Source organism: Giraffa tippelskirchi, chromosome 2 (assembly GCF_054371585.1).
Source record: "Giraffa tippelskirchi isolate mGirTip1 chromosome 2, T2T-mGirTip1v1.2.pri, whole genome shotgun sequence".
Lineage (NCBI taxonomy): Eukaryota > Metazoa > Chordata > Mammalia > Artiodactyla > Giraffidae > Giraffa > Giraffa tippelskirchi.
In genome coordinates, this window is record NC_137276.1 from 166,275,247 (window position 1) to 166,299,133 (window position 23,887).

At 45.0% G+C, this 23,887-nt stretch overlaps 1 protein-coding gene across 7 annotated transcripts in view; it reads right to left on the reverse strand.

Moving 5' to 3' along the window:
- The window catches only part of KALRN (kalirin RhoGEF kinase), a 683,494-nt gene that overhangs the window by 474,900 nt on the left and 184,707 nt on the right, over nt 1-23,887 (reverse strand). For all 7 annotated transcript variants that reach the window (XM_081571703.1, XM_081571704.1, XM_081571705.1 and 4 more), the window contains exons 2-3: nt 9,441-9,515; nt 2,370-2,484 (exon numbers count right to left, since the gene is read on the reverse strand). In XM_081571703.1, the coding sequence (XP_081427829.1) occupies nt 2,370-2,484; nt 9,441-9,515 (190 nt within the window). The remainder of the gene's footprint in view (nt 1-2,369; nt 2,485-9,440; nt 9,516-23,887) is intronic.

A 23,887-nucleotide genomic window follows, 5' to 3' on the forward strand; every position in this document is an offset into this window, starting at 1 on the left:
TTGGAATAACCCTGTTCAAGGTTTTGTTTCCAACAGTCATCATGTGTGAACTTGTGGCCAACAGAACTAGGAAGTGATGGGTGGGCATGACTAGTTGGTAAGCTCTTCAGCCTGCCAGGTACACACACTCCTGGTGAACACAGGCCCCTTGGGAGGGATGCATGCATCTCTGAACAATTCTTCCTACTGAAAGTAGCAACAGCATTTTTGCCTCCCACCTGCCAGAACCTGTGAATCTTTTCTGTTCTCAGGAGCCTAGGATGCAATGCTTGGGACTACCCTCAGGGAAGCAAACAGCCTGCATCTACTATGCTCTTTCAGTGATAACCTATTGTTTATACTTTTTCATGACCTTCCTCCCAGCTCTTCTTGAGTTTTGTTCCCCTTTACCTAGTAGAAATCTCCTTTTTAGTTGCTTCCAATCCTTTTTGTCCCAGCTTTGCTTAACAGTCAGAATTAAGAAAATGTTCTTCCAATTCTTTTACTTACTATTTTAAAGAAAATAAGAGTGTGCGTTAGCTTCAGGGGTGTGATAAACCTATCAGAAAGAAAAACATACCCTTCAGGATCCCAAATTTCTTCTGACTCTGAAAGAACTAAGAGTCTGTCATGGGTCCCCATGAAAACTCTTCCTGTAAATTGCTTTAGGAAATGCCTGTTTTTATGCCTGTTAGTAGTATACTTGGGAAAGATGCTTTTAAAACTGCTTAGCCCCTCAATGGCTAAGTTGCTAAATTACCTACATCAATCATGGGTTATTTAATCCATCTCCTTGCCTCCAAGACAGATGGGAATATTTCTTCTGTATAAAGACCTCTTACGGGAAAAAAAACCTTCTGTTTTATTCTTTATTCAACTCTCTTGTACTCATAGTTTAGAAGCTCTTCTTTGGATATAACCTAAGTCCATTTCATTGGAGCTTAAGACTTCTTTTTTCTGGTTCTCTGTGGCTATCATAAAGAAAAAAAAAGCTACCATTCGACATCTATTTGTTCACAGCCTTCTGCTCAGAGCTCTTCATTCTGTTCAACATTCTTCCAAGCATTTGATGACTGCCCTTAAATCCCCTTTACCACCTGCCCACCACCATCCACCAGTCCTTGTATATGTGTCTCCCCCATAGCTCTTTCAAATGCAGTGATTGCCTCAATTGACATCTGTTTCAAGAACTTAATCAGCACGTTCAACAATTATCCAAGGTCTCCCCACAAAGGCAGAGCTCCTCTGTACAATTTACGGATCCCTCTATAAAATGCAGAGAGACAAGATGAAAGTTCTAAAAGCCCCAGGCACCACTTCTTATTTGCCACAACAAACACTTGACAGACTCCAACCCCACTAAGTCAGAGAACAGAGTTCTCACTGACCATGAACAAGGATGGGGAGAGCACTAGGGTGGGAGTCAGGAGGGCTCTGGACCAAGCTCTGCCACTGACCAACACCACCCCATAAGCAACTCCAATCCCATACAGATGTTGTTTCCTAAGTAAAACACATGTATTTGCTTGGATTACTTCTCAGGGCTCTTCTGGCTCTCACATTCCATGTTGCTCTAACCATGCAAAGGCCTCTCCTCCACCTTCTTAAAAGATAAATTCCATGTCCCTAGCACGTCTCCCTTGCCACCCTCTGAGTGCAACACCACCTAGAAACACTCAGAAACCAGTGTTTCTCAATCATTTTTTTAAATCATCATCCTGCCACAAAAGAGGCTTTTTATACTTTTTTCCTTAATCACCCCTCAATGAGATTTTAATAGCATGAATATATTGTATATATGTTTATGCATTATATATTTAGCTGTGCTTAATACATGAAAGTTTTTTGTGTGTGTCATACACAAGAACCAATTTGCATCCCCCTTGGAGGCAATATTGCCCCCATTGAAAATGCATGACCTAGATTGAGCTGAAGGCTGCCTCTTGAATGATATAAGTGGAGCTATTTGCCCTAAACTCTAAAAGCCACAAACGTATTCAAAACCAGAGGTTTTAGAAAAAATCCATTACACAAGCCAAAGTGGAATCGGCCAGAATTTCCATTTCCCCAAGGCAAAGAATGGCTTCCCATCCCTGCTCCCCAGGCCACACTGTCACCTGTTCCAGGGCCTTTCCTGGTCCTCTAAGCCTGGGACCTTCACCTCTGCCCATGGTTCCCACATCCAGCTTCCACTTTGTTCATATGAATCCAAGCAGTAACAATGGGAATGATGGGAATGAGGTGAACAATAGGTATTGACATAACAGAAATAATTAGAATCCATTCCAAGGGCAGAAACAGCCAGGCCCCTGGCAGGGATGGAGGCTCACTCCAGCTCACTTACATCAGGCCAGGTTCCCCCTCTCTCCCCTGCAGGACATTCACCCTACCTTGGCACGCTGGCCAGATAGGTCACCAGTTTCCGCAGGTCTTCCTGTCTTATTCTGTCATGATTGCTGCGAGCAGGGAAGGTCAGGATGGGTCCACCTCGCTTATCACGGCCCCCTGCAGAGAAGAAGAGAAGGGTGTTTAAGAAAAACCAGCTAGAAACTGTGCCACAGAGGAAAAAAATTTGCCTGAGTGCTAGATAAAACAGGCAGAAAGATGGTGCCCAGAGGAATCTGGTCACTGCCTTGGGCAAGGCCATGGAGTTTAGATTCATGACCTCGGGCAAATCTTTCGACATCTCTGTTGCCTCATCTGCAAAATGCAGATGAAAATAATGATGACTACATTACAGGGCTGCTGCAAGACTTGATAAGATGGCACATGGCGAAGCACTTTGAAAAGTACTCTCTACAAACATGAGATGATAATGAAGGAGGTGATAATTGCTCTTACTGAGAAAACAAGCCAATGAAAGTGCTATGGTCTTTGGAAATTCAACCTCCAGTTTACTTCTCTTTGCAGACCTCTATGAGCAGAGTGCTCAGGGTTAACTGAATACTGTGGTGAGAAGCCCTTAAAGCATCCAGCTAGGACATCATTGCTAAGGAGGTTTTTAGATTCACAGAAAAGACCTAAGTGTGGTCTACACAGCCAAGGATCCACCCCTGCCTACCTAAGTGCCACTTGTCACTCCTGCTGGAGAAGCCCATGAATCTTCATTGGAAATAGGATGCTCAAGGTCTTAATCACTGCAAATGCATATGTACACACTATGATTACAAATGTCTTCTAAACATCTGGTTTAAAAAAAAAAAGCAGGGAGGAGTAACTGCGATGATGATCATTGTTTGCTACCAGGATGCTGGGGTTTTACATGGTTGCTTTTTCTTTCCTCTGTTTTTCAATCTTTCTACTCATGATTTATTCTGTGATTAAAAATTTATTCATTAGTGGATGCTATGATTAGGAAGCAGGACCAAGTTTCTCATGCAGGTTAAATGAGGACAAAGCTAAGGTGTAGTAACTGTGTCCTTATAGGCACTGGCTATTTCACAAAGAAAACTCGGTCATGATCTCAGGCTGCCACCTGACACCCCCAGAGCAGGTCCATAAAGGGATCTAGTGCAAGAGGGAGGAAGGGCTGGCAAGGCCACCACCAATACTGGAAAACAAGCTTAAAGGTCGGTGCCTTCAAGAAGGGTACTTTCCAAGCCTCTGAGGACCCCACTCAAGTATGAGTTCATGAATAATGTTTCTCTCTGATTGTGGGGTCCAGAAATCATAAGACAGAGGGAGTCTCAACAAACAAAGTCCAATTCATTGCAGGATACTCCTCGGGAAGAAATAAGAAGGCTGCAAGGAGAAAAGGTCAAATAAGATCATGGCCACTGGGAGATTTGGCTCTGAAGAAAAAAATATTTCACCACCACCATCCCCTCCCTGCAGCCCCCACCCAGCCATATTTGTGTACACATACCACAGAGTTGGATCCTGACCCCCAACTCCAAACCTTAAAAACCACAGGCTCTGGGCTCTGTACATGGATGACCAATCTCATCTCATCTACCTTGGAAATGATCTCCATCTCCCAACTGCCTTCACAGGGGGAAAAGGAAGTAAAGGGATCAAGTGGAAAGTTTCCTCAAAGCTAGGAGGTTCTCCCTCACTATCAACCTTCCCCTCCAGTGTTGACCTCACCTGAAAGATTTTCACTCTTGGGTGGTTTTAACTGCAGCTATTGCCTTTCTCACTGTCCTTCTGTGGATGGTTTAAGAGTAGAGCTAAGGAAACATGGGGAGCCAAGGTTGGTCTGATGGCAAAGACTACCTAAAAGGCTTGGAAGGATGGGGCACTGTCCCTCCTGAGCAGAAGCCAGTTCTTCCCTGGGAGACAAGAGTTTCATAATCTTGGCTGCAGAAGGTTCCAGATGGTGGCAAGTGGTGGCAGGGGACGGGGGGTGGGGAGGGCGGGGGAGATGACCCAGGGGAGTGGAATTCCTTCCCTCCAGGAAAATGAATGGATATGGAGTCCAGAGGGGGCAGCAGGAACAAGCCAGGTATTTTTCAGAAGGAAGATGAACTTGCAAGATTGTAGGAAGGAAAGGAGGAACAGGCATAAAGGAAGAGAATCTGTGCTGGAAAGAATGGAGACAAGGGATGGATCAAGGCTTCAGGACAGGTACAAGAGGGGGGCCCCTGCCCTTTTGTCTGTGGTAGACTCAAAGAGGAGGAACAAAACAGACATAAGTTAGAAAGACAAAGAGTTCAGCCTGCCTAGGAGACACTTTCTCCAGGTAAAATAGCGTTGAAGGTCAGAGTAGACTTGAGGTACTAGGAAAAAGGAGGATGGACCATCTTTGGAGAGTGTTCCTAGAGAATGGACAGCAGGACTGGGTATGATGTAGGTTTAAGGGTAGGTGACAGGGTATTTGGCTTTAATGAGAGCTCTGTTGAAGGTCTGGCCATGGTGTCCATGCTAGGCTGTAACCTGAGCGAAGGCAGAACAGAACTAATCCATAGATTAAGTGGGGAGGACTTGGGGAGGAAGGAAAACGGCCTGCTTCTTTGTGAGTTCTCAAAGGAGAGGGAACAGCATATGTTTTATTTACCCGATATCCATACTTCCCCAACTGATAGGGGAACACCAGAAGCGGTCATGCGTAAAAAGCTAAGGCTACAGACAGACATATCGAGGTCTTGAATGTGCATGGCTACAGTAAGGAGGTGGAAGACTTCAGCGCCAAGGAGATTGAGGAGCCATGAAGCTGTAAGATTTGACTGATAATTAACATGAGTGCTGAGGTTCCAGAGGGCACTAAGTAGAGATAAAGAATGAGAACCCTTTGCTAAAGTCAAGGTGCATTGTGGAGTGGGCCCCAGACAGTGGAGACAAAAAGAGCAAAATTTTGAAAAGATGATAGAGATAGTGGCAGGATTTTCAGCAGCTCCATCCCCTTACTTATCCAACACCTGCTGTTTGCCAGTTAATTGAGGCTTTGGTGCTGGAAATAGAGGAAGGGAATATAGAGGATAAATAGGGAGGGAGTGGTTTGATGTGCTAGAAAAGGCACTGGTCTCCTTCTGCAAAAGCAGGGCAGGACAGGGCTAGGTAGGAGGCAAGTTCAAAGGCAAGGGAAGTTAAGGCTTTGCTGATTGAGGTGGAGGAAGATGGCACTCATATTTTTCAGGGGGAACCAGGCTCCAGTGGGGACAAGTAGATTAGGGTAATTTTGGAGGAAGACAAGAAAAACACCTCTAGGGAATCATACCAAAAGTTTGGCCCATACAACTATAGTTCTGCAAGATGCTGATGGATACACAGGGTATTTTTAAGAGAATGTGTTGTTTGTGTTTTGGGAAACGCTTTCATGTTTTGAATGGACAGTCTCCAAGAAGGTGGCTACAATAGGCAGCATTACCCAAGTTTACTTGAGAGTAAGCCCTTTTTTCTTTTTTGAGGATCATCTCATGTACCCGTTGTTCTATGGAACACGCTTTGAGACACGGGTCCAGAGTATAAACGGTTGTGCCACAGCAGTGTGGAGTTGCTCTGAGAACAATGGGCATGATGTTGTTGGTTGATGAGGTGGCAGAGAAGGACATCAGGAGGAGCCAGATGAGGGTGTGAGCACACACAGAGAACAAGGTGAAAAGGGTCTGCACAGGGAGGCTGGAGAGAAGGGACAATGGGTGCTGAAAGTAGGAGGCAGAAGCACATGAAGGAAGCTGGAGAGAGAGTAGAGGGAGAGCCCACGGCTGAGAACACAGAGCAGGATGGGGCAGGGCTGGAACGATGCAGGTGGCCTGAGCACTGCCGCAGATTCCGTTGTACACACGTGCACTCGCCCAAACACTGGTGGGCCCTGGATTATTCCAAACGCACGTTCCCATGGCAGCACAGCTTCCCCTCGCCTTGGCCACACCAGGGCGCCAGCAGGGGAGGGGGCTTAACCAGTACTTGGTTTCTCTGCTCAGCACTTCCTGCAGGGCTTCTTCTCAGAGAGACATGGATCCGCTACACTGCATTACTTAATTCTGGGTTTCTTTATTTTTATTTTTGTGTTTGGTCTTCTAAAAGCTTAGGATACAAGCGCCTTTTTTGGTTTATTTTTTGTTTGCGGTTTTTTTTTTAGCTGCAGCCAGTCATCTTCCTGGCACCCTCAGTGTCCTTACCAGGCACAGAAAGACAACACTCCCTAAGCCCCAAAGTTCCTGGCACCACTTGCAAATGAATAAGACTTACCCCACATAGAGAACAGATTTGTGGTTGCCAGGGAAAGGGGTGGCCCACGTGGACACATGGGCATGAGTTGCCACTGGCCCCCTTGGTCCCACTCTGGGAAGCAGCTACCTGCCTCTCACTTGACTGACCATCTTTCGGGCACATTGCTGCTCTGTACACCCTGAGGACACCTCCTGACACTTGGAAAGCTCTTTTCTAGGGCTGGCTGGACCCTGCTCCAGGGCTCTAATGCAATTCACATGGGGAAAAATTAGCCACAAAGAATCAAGCAAGGGTCCCGATGTCAGACTGTAACATGTCTGCATTCATATGCCCTGAACTGCTGTGCAACAGGATGGTGCTCAGAGGGTATGCATTAAAGCCAGGAAGGCCTCCAGGAGGAGGCAAAGTGAGAACTGACTTGGGAACCAGAGGAACGGCTCAAAGGTATGGGGAAGGCACTGCAGATAGAGGGAGCATTAGGCATAAGAAAATGGAAGAATAAGCAGGACACCTGGGGAGAGGTAGGACACCTGGTTAAACAGGCTCAAGGCATTAAAGAAGAGGAAGAGAAAGGCTCTGGCTCCCTAGAGATTGTGGGCCATGTCCTGGGAGCCCAGATGATGGACAGCAGTAGAGGTCAGAGCCCTGGTGCTGCCCAGCAGCCCCAAGACTTCTACACAAGGTCTTCCCAAAATGCTCAGTGAGCACTCAGACCCAAGTCTATGAAGGCTTCAGAGGTTGTCTTCTGTCTCCACCTATACTGAACTCGCTGCCAGGTGATCGAGTCAAGGATCCAGCCTGAGCTTCAGCTTCTTCAGTGACAGGGTCTCATTATCTAACAAGATATACCAGTGCCTAACACTAATGGAGAAAGGCAGCTTCCCAGCCACTCTCTCTAACAGCAAAAACAGTAGCAAAACACTATATTATTATTACCACTACACTGCTGTGCTTAGTTGCTCAGTCGTGTCTGACTCTTTGCGACCCCATAGACTGTAACCTGCAGTAGCCTGCCAGGTCCCTCTGCCCATGGGGATTCCCCAGGCAAGAATACTGGAGTGGGTTGCCATGCCCTTCTCCAGGCGATCTTCCCAACCTAGGGATCAAACCCAGGTCTCCCACATTGCAGGCGGATTCGTTACCATCTAAGCCACCAGAATACCACTACTACTGCTACTACTACTACTACTAATAGAGAATGCACTTAGTACTTACAAAGGCCTAGTCTGCCTTCACTTCCTATCCCTACACTCTGAGTTATCAGTCTCCCCTCTGGTCAGGTGGGAGACACCTGCTGCTTGGTTTCTCCTTCCTCAACTCCCCCCCCCCCCTTTCTCCCTTCTCTCCATTTTGGCTGTCACCCATCAGTGCGCCCAGCAGTGCCTATGGAGTGAACCCCTGCACTGAAGGACTGCTGGCTCTTTCCTTGTGATTCCATTGTCACTCCTTGTAAATGTCCAGAATCATCCAGAAACAAAAGTGCAATCCAAGAAGCTTAAGTACCTAGGTGTATTTTTTTTTAATGTGATCCCTGGCTACTCACACTGCCATTCCCCCAGCCCCTGCTAGAGACTCTGAGCCAGGAGGCCTATATTGATGGCCTAGAACTGGCACCCACAGTGACGCTGGTACACCTCCGAGTTCAGTTTCAATTACATCAGCAGTTTCCAGACTTTTTCTTAAAGGGTCAGACGGTAAATATTTTAGGCCTGTGGCCATCTGGTCTCTGGTAGAATGACTCAACTCTGCTATTACAGCAACGAAGCAGCCATTGGCAACACTGACTGAATAATGGCCCCAAGCATATCAAGCCCTAATCTCTGGAACCTGTAAATGTTACCTTATTTGGAAAAAGAGTTTCTATAGATAGTGATTGTTAGGGCTCTAGAGATGGGAAGATTATCCTGGGTGGTCTGAGTGGGCCCCAAGTGCAGTCACAGGTATACTTACTGTGAGGCAGAAGGAGCTGACACAAACAGAATAGCAGAAGGCAATACCACCAGGGAGGCAGAGATGGGAGTGGCATGGCCACAGGCCAAGGGATGCTGGCAGCCCCCAGAAGGTAAAAGAGGCAAGAATCAAATTGTCCCCCCGAACCTCTGGAGGGAGCATAGCCCTGCTCACATCTTGATTTCAGTCCAGGAAACTGATTTTGGAATTTTGGCCTCCATAACTGTGAGCGAATACATGTCTATTGTTGTAAGCCACCAAGTTTGTGGCAAGAGGAAGCTAATACACCACTAAATGAATGCACATAGGCTATGTTCCAATAAAACTTTATTTGTAAAACAAGTGCCTGGCCTGCAGCAAAACACAGGCTATAGTTTGTTGATCCCTGAATTAGACATTAAAAGGACTGGGTGCACAAGATATGCTATAGAGAAAAGTCAGAAATGAATATTATTCAGAGAAACAAAAAATAGAAATACTCACTTGAGTTCCCTTTGCTAGAAGAAGAGATATAAGGAAGAGCCAGAAAAAAATTTATATCTCTTGTCCTTGACCCACTCAGAGACAAACCTAAATAAAACCTGTGGGAAGATATGAAGGGGACAGTCCCTTGCATCTCTCAGAGGGGCCTCAGCAGCTCTGACAGGGCGAGGTGAGGTGGGTGCATGACGGACCCACCTTTGGTTGTGAATGTCCTCCAGAACACCCAGTGGGGACCAAAGTGCTCCTTTCCCTTTCTGCCTGCATCTGGAGAGAGGAGCAGATGCTTTGAACATCACCTCCACCCCAACCTCTTTCTCATTAGCACACAAAGAAGTGCGTGCCTGCACACATTCACAACACACACATACACAAACTTCTCTAGGTCTGTAACAGAGGAAACTCGCATAGACACTCACCAGACACGAAGGCCACTTTTTCCTTCAGGATGGGAAGGACATCAGAAGCTTTCAAACCATCATTCCGAAAAGAGCCTGTCAGGGAACAAAACAGAAGGAATCAGTGAAAGGGGTCAAAAGACTGAATCCCTGGGTTCCCCCTTAGCTTTTCAATCCCCTCATGAGCCAGAAAATAATGCCTTGTTTGGGGCCCACAGCCTAGCCCAAGAGTAGGAGAGGCTCCACAACAGAAAGGACACTTTGCCATGATGCCAGTCCACAGGGGTGACCAAGAGTATACCCCTCCAGGTCCTTTTCAAGAAGAGGACAGTGCAAGTCACCCCCCCCCCCAAATATACACAAAGTACTATGTCCTGGAAGCAAAACTACAGCCCCATTGCTGTGAACTTGAAGATGGGGGCTTTTTGGAAATCGTTTTTGTACTGCAAGTGCTAGCACAGTGGCTGGTACACAGTGAATGTTACACACCAGACACTCAGTAAATATCTGTTGAACAGGTCAAGCTAACATCAAGATGGACCACAATGCCCTAAATAATTCCTTTTGCTTTTTCCTCTATGTGGCATAGCAATTGTTAGTCTTCATTTTATAGATGGAAAAAGTGAAAATTCCCGAGTGAGAAGCAAAGACGAGTGCAATACCATTTTCCACCTCTTCTTCCTTCTCTTCAGGGTCACTGTCATCAGTCCACAATGAACAACTGACGAGCAATGTCAATTCCACGGGAAGCAAATGCACTCCCTTCTTCAGCAACTCACCCTCTGCCTAAATCTCACTTCTCAGGTGGAAAGTCATTTCTGGGGTCCAGTTGAGCTCCTGTTAGGAGGCTGGAGGCAGAGGCAGAGGCCTGGGGCTCACACAGAATAGAAAATAACAATGTGCCTAGAAAAACAGCAGCCTCAGAAAGCAAAGGACAACCCAGTCTGGTGTGAGATGTGTGGGAAGGGAAGATTCAGCTTACACATACACACATACAAACTCCATGCCCTCTTACCGCCCCTTGTCATTTATCCTGAGTACCCCAGAGGACTCTCAGGGAGAGCCAGCCCACACTCAGAGCCCTGCAAGCTGTAAATGGAATTTCTGCTGTGTACCACCTCCAGGAACATGGCACAGAGAGACCCCAGAAGAAAGGCAGCCCTGTGTGGGCTCAGTGGGACAGAGCTAGAGACCACAGACAGCCCTTCAAGTATCTTTCTCCACTTGGCTTTCTCCCTTGTGCTCCCAACCTGATAATCTACAAAGGGGAGAAACGTGCTGAGCAGGACGGTCTTGCTCAAGGCGTCTCAATTCCTAAACACTGACTATTTCAAGCATCCAAAATTGTTGGGAATTTTGGCAACACCCCAGGACTATACTGCCTAGAGAAGGGAAATAAGACAGTTACACACTCAACTAAAGAGGAGAAGCTGCCCCAGAATGCCAGTGTTCATGGTAAGAGGTCATATGCTAGCCCAAGACAAATTTAAAAAGGATCTCTGACACATCCATCTATTTCTTCATTTTCATTTTTCACTAAATGTAGACAGTGATGCTTTTTGCTCATCAGTTGCTTCTCTTTACAAGCTGACCCAGAGCAGCTGATGCTAAAGTAACCAGCTGCAAGGCTCACTTTGAGAAGACTGTGGGCAATAGAGGGAAAAAAATAACATCATAAAAAGAAAGTTCTAACTATAGAACTTTTTGTACTTTCTATCTTTGTTTCTACTGATCTTTATGCTCTGACTTTGTCTTCCAATAAAGGAAAGCTATTAAACCTCACCAGTAGAAAATAATTAGGATCAACATGCTGCTGCTGCTGCTAAGTCGTGTCAGTAGTGTCCGACTCTGTGCGACCCCATACACAGCAGCCCACCAGGCTCCTCCGTCCCTGGGATTCTCCAGGCAAGAACACTGGAGTGGGTTGCCATTTCCTTCTCCAATGCATGAAAGTGAAAAGTGAAAGTGAAGTTGCTCAGTCATGTCCGACTCTTCCTGACCCCATGGACTGCAGCATATCAGGCTCCTCTGTCTATAGGATTTTCCAGGCAGAAGTACTGGAGTGGGTTGTCATTGCCTTTTCCAAGGATCAACATAAATTATTGTAAAAAATTACAAATAGATACGTAGATAATTTTTCATCATGATGCAATAAGAATAGGCTTCAGTTTCCTGGGCAAGGAAGAGTTCTATTAGACTTTACCAGCTAGACAGAGATCATCTTTAACGCATGAGTTGTGTGCATAGAATGCTATATCTGCATCAAAAGTTTTATTTTCATATATGAAATACATCTTTCTATACATCAGTTTTGAAACACTCTCCTTGACATTACTACATACACTATTAATTTCTAGAGAAAAACATTTAATAAGAAAAGTTAAACTTCAGTTCTGTGTCCTTCCAGATTATTTACAAGTTCAAAAACAGCAAGACCTAAACTAATGAGATATTACTGTACAACAACAATCCACATAACCCTCTTGTCTCCTAAACTCTTGTCCTATTTTTTCCCACTGTTGTTCCTCACCTGCTCTACCATGTTAAAGTGTACAGAAGTAAAAGTCACTGTAGCCTTTTCCTTCTCCAAGGGATCTTCCCAACTCAGGGATCAAACCCAGGTCTCCCACATTGCAGGTGGATTCTTTACCAGCTGAGCCACAAGGGAAGCCTAGTAAAGTATACAAGATGGCTCTAATTTCCATATGGTTCCCAGACAATTAAGGAAGAAAATGCTATAACAGCAGCACAAGGTTACCCATCCTGCCACCTCCCACCTGTGGAGAGACAGAGAGAGAGAGCTTGGAATTCCATTCTGCAGACTCCACTCATCAAGCCCCTCCTCCCTCCTCCTCCACTCCAGACTCCAAGGCCTGAGAGAAGAGGAGCAGTTTGTCCAGGCAGCTTACAGTTATTGCTCCAAGTAAATGTCACTATCTTGGGTTGGGCTGGTCTATGATTCCTGGCAGGGGGTTGGGGGGTCCTTTCTCTTCCCAGGCCAGAGTTTCCCCCATCCAGTTCAGACCACAACTGAGCTATCTCCTAGGATGTGTGTCCAACCATAAGAAAACCTAAAGGGTCCAGGTTTACAAAATCCCTAACTAAAGGATAATCATTTCCAACAGCAACAACATTTCTTACATTATAAAAGGATGTATTCTAGGGTCTCTTTAAGTAAAAGTTGCCTTAGTGGTTTGAATTAGTTTATTTGCCAGAAATTGAATTACAAATAACTTTTCAACAATGTATGTATTATGTAAAGCCAAGCAGAGCTAAACTAATTAGTCTAGCAGCTCAGAAGTTGGTGACCTTGCATAGAAAACCTATTTGCACCAGCTAAAGATCTATGTATCAATAACCCCATGGCCCTTGTGAAACCAGCTGTCATACATAATCTGTAAGAAAGGAGAACTTCATTGAACTTTATTGAACACTAACTCAAACAGAACCAATGAAATAGCAACATGTTTTCACTACTAGGTACATGTCTGCACAGACTCATAGTAAATGTTCAATAAATATTTGATGACAAAATAAATATATGAATGAAATGTTAACCTTTCCTAAAGTGACTTGCACAAGGTCAGTGGACTCATCTGTCACACCAAATGCTGGTGATCTGAGTAGATGATCTCCAGGGTACCACTCAGCTCTAGTATTCTGAGGCTTTTTAAACTTTTTCCTCATATTTACTGGCCTTTGAGATCCTCAGATTATCAGATCGGTATGCTTTGAAAGAACCAATTTCCTGACATGATTCAGTGGACTTCAGGAAGATAGAACAACTCTTCCTTGGCCTTCCAGTCCATTCTTCCCCAGGAATCAATTTAGAGATTGGAATACTCAGGGCACATCACACCATTTTGCAGACAGCCAAGTTACCAAAATGAGAGACTAGTGATGGGAGAACTTACAGGGGTATCACACTTTGAAGGAGGCAGGCCTGAATGGCAAATTCTCTCTCTGATATAAAGGTATATTTGATGGCACTAATAGACTATAAACTCCAGGCCCCTTGCTACCTCTAAAGAAAGGCTGGGAAGAAATAAAACCCCTTGTGCTCTTGCGGCTACTGCAGGAAAAGAAAGAACCAGGGGGCTCCCTCATGGACCTGACCCAATATGAATGCTGTGTTTTATCTTATGGAAAAAGACACACTTCACTGGCATTCAGTGCTAGTCCCACCCCATTCATGTCCTGCTGCTGTCAGAATTACAAGCCTGCTGTTCTGTTAATTAGCCATGTTCAAATGCTCTTCATCTATTAGGGAAATAAAAATCACCACTGCCATCACCCCAGGATCTCCAGCATGGGTCTTCTCCAAGCCCCACTCTTGCCTACTCCTCACTCTAAATGGGCTATGCTCACATTGCTGCTGCGTGCTCCTCTTCACATTTTCCTAGTCACTGTTCCCATGCAAGAAGATGCCAATCACCCTCATCTGGCTCCCAGCCTCTGTGCGGCTCCCTGTGGCAGGAGCAGGACTGGCCCTCTGTCACAGGCCCTATCTGTGGTTCCATAGCTCTGGGATAGCAGGGAGTCTCTCAGGGGAGCTGGGGCATCATCTAGGCTAATCTCCTTTAGGAAGCAATCCTGATTTCAACAAGAAACAAACAAGCCAGTGTTGAACATTTGGAGGTGAAAGCTGCCAGAGTACCCATGGATTGCTCTTTATTTCCTTTTGGTTTGCAGTCACTCCCCCTTAATTTGCACTTAGAAGTTACTGCTTTAAGTATTCTAATGTTGCATCAAATGGACCTGAACCCTGTTTAGCTACTGAGACAGCAAGTTGCCCAGCACTCAGGTCTCTGTCTCCTCTTTTCACTCCAACCCTATCGTGTCCAGGATGGAAGGCTTGATCATGGTGGCACTGAAAGACTGACTGATCTGCCACACAAAAGAGATTTGGCTTAGAGCTGAGAGTTCCAAGAGCTCATTAGGTCAAACCTTAGTTTGGGCATTATTTGGACAATTTCCTATTTCCAGAGTCATTCTTTTATCAATTATTTCCTGAACCCTATTATATGTGGGGCCTTATGTTAAGCTTTGGTAATACTTTGACAAGTAAGAAATGGATCCTTCTCTCCAGGAGACTTCCCGGCAGAGGTAAGTAGGCATGCAGATAAGACAGTGAGCTGTTATCAGAGACAGGATAACGTATGTACAGAATGCAAAGGAGTCCAAAGGAAAGCCTTCTTAAGGATGAGTCCTAACTCCTTGTTACTTAAAGTAACAAGTATCACCTATCAGTTAGAATCTTGCTAGAAATGCAGAATCCCAGGCCCTATCCCAGACCTACAGAATCAGAGCCTGTATTTTGATAAGAAGCTCAGGTAAGGAATACACATTATGTTTAGGAAAGTGCTATACTCCAAAGTTTGTCTTTCTATTCGAGAGTTGCCTCAGAGGCAGAGATAGACAAAAGCATCCTTTAGCCCAGTCTAAACAGAACCTCTAAAATCTGATCTAGGGCTTCTGCTCATGACCAACCCCCTGCAGTGGATTCCAGAGATTCAGCCATTACTCTGTGACCCAGAACTTAAATCCAGCTCTGGAATAAAAAGGCTATCCAGGAAGGCTATCCTCCTCCAGACCACTGAGACTGGACCATGTCATATTTTTTGATGGTAGGAACATTTATGAATAACACTTGTTCAAACTGCTCAGAATTTTGGTAGTTTAAATCACTTTCTCATGGCCCAAATGCTTTAATTTCACAACCAATCTTCCTCAGTACACCAGGCCTCAGAGCTCTCTGCCTTCTGGAACTGTTCTCAGTACCACAAACACTGTCACTGATCATATTTACAGGCCAAGATGCCATCTCTGAGACAGCCCTGGAGGACAGAGCATCCAGGCGGCTTATGCCTGTTTAGCACACCTGCACTCCCACCCACGGGTACAAAGCCCTGAACACTGGGCAACACTGGATGAGGAACAGAGGAAGGAGAGGTGCTGTCACCCTAGGGAGACTCACATCTATGGAGAACACAGTGCTCGTCCCAGGCAATTTGCTCCTTAGGAGAGGAGACCCAAATTTTGCCCTCTGAGAGTTTTCTGCCTAATACCTAATGCCTATTTCCTCTGACACCAGAAAGCTACCAGACACAGTACAAAAAGATAACTTAGATTCTGAGATCCTGATAAAGATCCTCCCATCCTGCCTCCAACATGGCTGGCCCACATCCCCTCTACCGTGATTACTGCTGCCATCATCCATTGAGTTACCCAAACAGAAACTTGGAGGCCTATCCTAGACTCCCCTCCATCGCAAATATCGATTCAGTCACTTGATACTGTTGATTCTACAGCTTAAATCTTTCTCTAATGAATCACTTCTTCTGGGCAGTTTCTTTGACCACCCCATCAAGTTGAGCTGTCCCTGACTACACCTTGTACTCTGTCACTCCTAAAAGGCATTTCTGTGTTTTCATTCTGTTCCCCCATTAACTGATCCCCATACCCCAAGGGTGGGGACCATGTCTTACTTGGTGTTCTACCCTAGCACCCAGCACAGTGCCTGTCATGCAAAAGAGGCTAAAGAAATACTGAACTGAAACTGAACACACACAGGTCCTAAGAAGGCAGAGAGTAAGAATGGTGAGTTGTCAGGATGGTTCCCCCAGGAGGTGATCTTTGAACCAGATTTGAATAAGGGAGGGGCCAAAGAATAATGCTCTGATGGGAAGCAGTACATGCCAAGGCAGAGAGAAAGGGACAAGGAAGCTGTGTGCTATAGATGGAGAGATTACTGGCTGAACAGAAAAGCCGGGTTAGAAAGGCATGGTAGTAAAGGGTGGGCTGTGTGATCTCACTCTGAACCTGATCAGTCTCAACAGGCTGGGCTCCTAAGAAGGCCTCCAGCAAAGATGTGGCTGCAAATGCCTACAGAAGCTCAGAGAGCTGGACTGTGCCACAGTAAGGACCAGAGCTGGTGGAATCTGGCTGGTCCCAAAGGAAGGCTATAGTTCCAGAACAGAGTTGGACCCAGCAGGCACTGAATCCAACCTCCATGTTACATCCTGTTCTGTCTTCAGGGAGACAGGGTAGGACGGGACACACAGCCCCTGCTGAGGTGGCTGTGGGATGGGGTGCAGGGGGCACTGGAATTTGGCCTCTCTATATCTTCTCCCTAGGTTCCAAGGGAAGCAGGAGGAATGTTTGCTTGCTAGGTACCTCCTGGGAGCCTGCCAGGCTGGGAGTTTGGGGAAGACCCCATGAAGATGCAATGTGGAACAATTCATAAAGGGAAGAGACTTAGGACATGGCTCCTTCTGTGTGGGGACTAGTTGGGGGAAAGCTCTTGGGAGAAGTTGCTGTCAGTACAGCTGGGATGAGAGGAAACCCACTGGTGCAAAGAGATGGTGATCTTTATTCCCCTCACTGTCCTTTCTTTCCTTCCTCTTTTCCTATATTAATTCAAGACAAGGAGAGGGGAAAGGGTAAGAGAGATAAAGAGCTGGAAACACACACACACAGATGGAGGTGATTGTCTTGTCTCGTTTTTACAGATGCTAATGAGCTACTGAGGCAACTGCCTATGGGAAACTCTTTCAGGGACTATAAATATGTTCCTTGGCACTCTCCTTAAAACACCTGCCACGGAGGCAGGAAGTGTGTGCAGAGCTGAACGGAAGGAACAAATCTGGCCGAGAAAGAAACGGAACAGCTTTGTGCCAGCAGCAGACACACAGCACAGTGCGGGGATTCATTGCCTCTCCCCAGTCTGGGGACCCATTGCCTCCAGTCAGGCTGACTCCTTGCAGTGTCCTTCACCACTGACACTTGCAAATATCAGACCAGCCAGCAGCATCCTCCCACCCCCTGAGCAGCAGCCACAGAGCAGCGATAGTGTGGCAGGCTCTCACCCCCACAGCACCAGGCCATAGAACTTCTGAGAGGATATTCACAAGCCTCAGCTCACCTGATCTCAATGCAGAAAGGGAAGGAGGGCGCGGTGCAAAAAAACAAAAGGGCTCCTCTCTCAGTAACTACTAAAACTAAGCTTTTCCAAGCAAACCGATGAGGCTTCATGTCAGAAACTGGCAAGGATGGCCAGACTGAGCCGTCTTTACACAAGGGGATGCAAGGTCTACCTTCTCTGAACTCTGGCATGCATTTGAATGTACTCCTCACAATGACCACTTTCTGTCCTTCTTCACAGTGAAGTGTGCCTCTCCCCCACAGTACCTTCCCTAACTCCTTCCTGACCCCAGGCTGGCCTGGCTTCCCTTCTCTCTACATCACATGGCAGGCACCCCACTGCAATGAGATCTCCACCCCGGAATTGAGATCTCTGTCTAGACTCTTAAGCTCTTGAGGGAAGGAACTGGGTGCTTTTCTCCATATCTCCAGTGCATGGCACACAGCTGGTGCTTAATGAGTGACCAGGAACTGAATCTTATTCATCCACAGTGCCTTCTACACAAAAGGTGCTTAATAGCAGCTGTGCCTCTTCCTTTCCTGGTCCCGCTTTGTGCCTGCTTCTACCCCATCTCCATCTTTCTCTCTCTCATGCTTCACACAAACTCTAACTGTGGCCTATTTGACTGTTAACTTCCTAAAGTCAATATTAGATATAAAAGCCTGGCTAATAGGCTACTTCTGGAGAGCAGAAATGTGTAACACTTACCATTACTAAATTAGCTCCATTAAAGATCACTAATAATTAGCACTTTAAACATATGGGTAACACCTCTCTGAGCCCAGCTAATGAGCAAACCATTTCTGTTTATTCTTCACAAGCTTTAATATTAGCTTGAGTTGAGACCTCAGCTGCAATACACAGGTTCACTCACTCTCCCTCCCTCCTTCTCAGAAAAGCTGCCATCATTTAATGTACTCTGGACACAAGACAATGGCCACTTCAGAAGAAATTATACTGCTCATCACTTGTTTTTAACAGAGTCTTTTCTAACTGATCAGGTTATTTAAAGCACTCATACCTCACAGATGGTGGTGATAGTGGGAGATTTATCGTCTTTTTGTTACACTGAGCATTAGTCTTGGATGGGTCCTCAAAGTAACACAGAACATTAGCCAGAGGTGAATATAAATAAGCTGTTGAACATCAGCAGTATATTTCCTTTTATACTGTGTTTAGAGAGAGCTATACAGGTACTCAGAGGCAGAGGGTGTGTACTGTGGAGGTGTAGATATATAAAAGGTTCACTCCTTGGAACCCTCGCTCTCAGTGTCTTTCCCTCTTCCCCAGTGTGCGTATCAACAACATTTTAATTAATTTTACTTTAATCAGGATATTATGACTTTAGTTAAAAATGAAACTGTTGACTTGAAGAAGTCAGCTTACGCCTCTGTCATTATAGAAGGCACTCAAGCAGGCAACCAAACATGAAATGGCCCATCGGTGGAAGCAAAGCCAGAGGGACATATTGGGCACAAGCTGGACACAGGTCCACCACAGACATGGAAAACCTAGGGCCAAAGTAAAAACCAGGTTTGCAGAATTGCAAGTGCAGCCCGACAGGTGAGAAAAGCCATACCCAAAGGTCATATTGTTGAATAAACTTGAGTACACTAAAGCCCCTTCTCCCACTTTAAGGACACGCATGCTGCTGTCCTTGGTGCTGAGCTAGTTGTACAGTTGCTACTCAGAGTGGCTGCTGTCCAGCCTGCCTTAGGCTATATGAACCAAATGAGAAAGAGTCAGAGATGATAGAGACGTTAAGAGGTATCAGAGAGATACACAAATACGAAAAAGTATTGAAGGGCATAGACATGGAGACATTACTGTAGAGAACTGAAAGAGTCATTTTGGGATTGTTTTCAAATAATCGCAGTAATGAAGAAAGAAAGGTCTGCGTACATCACACGATACACACACACACACACACCTCCCATGGAAATGAGACAGCATGAACTCATGTCCCCCAATATTATGTGTTGGTTTCTGAATAAACTGACATAGATGGGTTGGTCACGGAAAGACTCTTAGAGTTTTAAGGAATTTTTAAATCTCTCCTTAAGTTATTACCTTAAGCTATTATCTAAACACTGTACAATTCAGCTCAGTAAATACTAACTGAGCATCTATATGTGCCAGGTAAAGTCCCAGTCACTATGGGTACAATGAAAAAAATGTAGAGTTTCTGACCTTAAGGGACTTTCAGTTTAGAGGGAGACTCAGACATGTCAACATGTAATTTTAATATCAGGCAAGAAGCACAATGGTAGAGGTACATACAAGAGACAAACATTCAGAAAATCCAAAAGGGCTAATATAACTCAAGGTATAAGAAATTGTCTGAAAAGTGAAGGAGCAGTTAACTAGAGAAGAGGCAGTAGGTTATGGGTACCTCAACAAGGTCCAGGACTGGACTGGACAGTAGCGAGTACTGAGGTCTCTCTAGTGGGTTTCAGGGAATAAAGAAGAGTAGCTAAGACATGGTGGCTTCCCTCCTTCAACCCAGACCCTCTCCACAGTATTAGAGAGATCAGTTAATGTTTGCCAGAGATAAACAACAAAGTTCCCTTACAGACTTAGCATTATGAGGAGCCAACATAAGTTAGCAAATGACCAGGATCAGGAAGAGTCTGACTCATGATGACTGATAACTCTTCAGAAAGAAGCATAACCATGTCACTGGAGAAGGAAATGGCAGCCCACTCTAGTATTATTGCCTGGTGAATCCCATGGACAGAGGAGCCTGGCAGGCTACTCTGACCATGGGTTCTCAAGAATCGGACACAACTTAGCAACTAAACTACTAATTATTACTAACCATATCATGTGTTAAATAGGAAACCAAAGTAATCCAAATATCTCATGAAGCTAGAATTCTTCTCCAGAATATGGAAAACAAGGAACTTGGGGCAGGGGAGGGTATCTGCAAAGGGTTGCCTAGGTAACCTTCAACTCTGCTCACCAGAGGACATACTAAACTGCACATTCCAGGAGCATCTGGTAGACTGAAACAGGTTTTTTAACCTTGCGTCAAAAATGTAAGTTGTGGGAAAGGCCTTGAAACTCATGAAAATACATGCAATTTATTGAATATATGTCCATACATGTTCATTTTTCTGATAATTGTGTAATTCCAGTTTTCATGAGATATCCAAAGGGGTCAATGGCTCCCTAAATGGTAGAGAACCACTGGTCTAAAGCAAAGTCAAATGAGAGCCTACAATCTGTCTTGAGTTCTAATCAGTAAACCCCATCACCCAGCATCTGTCTCATTCATGGCCCACTAACACTCAGGGTTTAGCTGAGACCCAATACAGCTGTTGGGCTTCCCTGGTGGCCCAGATGGTAAAGCATCTGTCTGCAATGCAGGAGACCCAGGTTCAATCCCTGGGTTGGGAAGATCCCCTGGAGAAGGAAATGGCAGCCCACTCCAGTACTCTTGCCTGGAAAATCCCATGGACAGAGGAGCCTTGTAGGCTACAGTCCATGGGGTTGCAAAGAGTCAGACATGACTGAGCAACTTCACTTTCACTTTCACTTCAATACAGTTGTTGGGCTAGAAGAGAAAGTAACTAGAGAAGATAAATGACTTAGATTCCTTAGCTTGGATAAGAGGAATCTGAGGCAGATGGTAGGATGTGAAGGCTGAGCGCCAGATCCTATGTTCCAAAGATAAGCTTCAGAGATGGTTTTCTCTCATTACAGAGTTACTGAAAGCCAGAAGGAGTGAGGTTAAACACAAAATGAGTTGTGTAAATGCCTAGGTAGTGCCTTTCCTGGATGCCTTCTTAACTGAAGATTTCCCTGGCCTCTAGCAAAGTGATGACAACTTGACCCAAGACCACTTCTAGACCATGAGGAGTTATGGCCAGGATTAGAGCTGACAGAGAGTCTGCAAACTTATTTAACATGATCCCCCGAGGCTGTATCATGGCAGGGTGAGAAGAGGTTCTCAGATGTTCCTAGTAAGGCAGTCACAGCAGAACAAGCCTGGCCACTATTTGCTCATCAAATCGTCTTGTACCAGATGGTGAGCTCTCTCAGGGCAGCACATCCTGAGAGGCAGCTCACATCCCTGCGTAAAGCACAGGCTCTAGATTCAGACAGAACTAAGTCTGACTCTCAGCTCTAGCACTTATTAGCTGTGTGCCCTTGGGCAGCTTACTTAACATCTCTGGGCCTGTTTCTTCATCAGAGATTAAAAATACTACCTTACAGGCTGTGGTAATGATTAAAAGAGAAAATCTATTTGAAGGTACCAGACACATAGCTGATGGTAGGTCACCATGATATTCCTTCTCTCCTTCCTGTTCATCTTGGCAGTCCCAGCATGGGCCCTAGTACATAGTAAGTGTTGACTGTCAATAAATGAGTTAATGAATAAGTGAATAGAGTAAATTCAGAAAACAGCAACTAAAAACTGCCTTTCCACCTTCCCACTACATACCTGTAAGCCATGCTGCTCATAGTTATCTGTGTAGTTGCTCTGATTTTTATCATTTCTTTCCCCTACCTAACATTGGCTATTTGGCAAGCACTCCAACCACTCCTGCTCCCAAAAGCCAGGTTCCTCAGATGCAAAAGAAAGTATCCTCGACGGGAGAGCAGCTGCTGATTGAGTGCACACCCTCTCCTTCTATGTCCAGAGGGCTATGATCCTGGGCACCCCCTCCACACTAATCTCTATGTGCTGGACCCTGTAGCTAGCCAGCCTTGCCCTTTCTTCCCCAGCTCCTCTTCCCCACTGCTCTGGGTTCCAGATGAATGTGTACTAATCCAGATGGCATTTCTGAGAAGCACCCCTACTGAAAACATCCCAAAAGCAAGGCCACCATCTGAGATGAGATGGCCCTAACATCTACCTGTAGGCAGAATCTTCACAGCCCCGTGAGGAGACACCGCAGCTTGTGGGGAGAAACAGGAGGCCTGAGGGGACTCCCTGCACTGTGGGTCTTTTCCCTGGTTGCTTTGAGTTGTCAAGCCATTGAGTGGAGAATTCACAGAGGCAGAAAGGGCTAAAGATGTCACAGAGCTAGGTGTGGAGGCCAGGGGAGTGGCAAATACAAATCCAGGTGAGTTGGATCTTCAGTCCACCTGCTACATAGAATAAATGGCCTCAAGCTGCTAAAATTCTCTGCTCTGGGTGTTCTGAAAGTCTTTTCTCATTTATTCTCCAATACTTCCAATTATTGCCAGTAATCTAGCAGAATACCTCTAGGAGGCTGGAAAACCAATTCTTCTTTGCTCTCTTCTAGCTTCTTAAAGAAAAGGAACCCTTAACCATGGCCAGGGAGCTTTGAGGCTGCCTTGTCCATGGACAAATGCACACACATACTCAGAAAACAGCTTATATGCTACGTTCTAGAATCATATTAAAGCAGGGAGTAATGACATTCATTATGGCTTCGTACTATTGAAAAATCACACAAAACCTAAATGTTCAACCACAGGGGACTGGTAAAACAATCCACGGTCTAACCACTCTATGCAACCATTAAACATGACTATACAAGAATAATTACTGCCACAGGAATTGTCATGATATAAGGTTAAGTGGGAAAGCCAGATTATAAAATAGCATGTACAATCTTATCCTAATTGTATATACACTGGTATGTGAGTATAAAAACCAGATACACACACACATACAGTGGTTATCTCTGGAAAATGGGATTATGACTAATGTTAATGGTTCTTAACTGTTTTTCACTGTTCAGTTTTTCTTATCAATTCTTGAAATAATTGAGAAGAGCAAGTTCCCTTCTTGTATATTAATCTTTCATTTATAGGATCCTTATATAATAATATTCATGCACTTAAAACATTTAATAATTAGGTTGTGGTTATGACGGCATCTGCAACCAACATTTTAAATCAAACGTATTTAAAGTTAAGGACGGCTGTGTTATTCAGCTGTTCGCTCTATGATGTGATTCCATGGCAAATTAAAAAGTGGCTACCATTCAGCACAGATAAAGTTGTCCTATGACTGAAAAAATGAACTTCAAAGAAGCTGTAAAAAGAAATTTAATTTTTCATTAAATGCCATTCAAAGATTTGCCATATATCCAAATAGAGTTTATCTCAGGAAGGCAAGACGTTAAAGATTCAAGTAAAATAAAATTCAAATAAAATCAACATGGTTTCAGATTAAAAACTAAACATTATATCAGTTGAATAAATTTATTTTTTAACATATGCTTAATTACTTTATTGTAATAAAGTCAGGCAGACATGCTGGGGCAAGAAGGAATGAATTTCTAAGTACTTATCATGTGCCAAAGGGATTTTCAACTATACAGCTTCTATTTGGAGGAATTAAGTATATAAAAAGGGCTTCCCAGGTGGTTCAGTGGTAAAGAATACACCTGCCAATGCAGAAGATATGAGTTTGATCCCTGGGTTGGGAAGATTCCCTGAAGGAAGAAACGGCAACCCACTCCAGTATTCTTGCCTGGAGAATCCCATGGACAGAGGAGCCTGGTGGACTCCAGTCCATAGGTCGCAAAGAGTCAGACACAACTGAGCGATTGAGCATGCATCC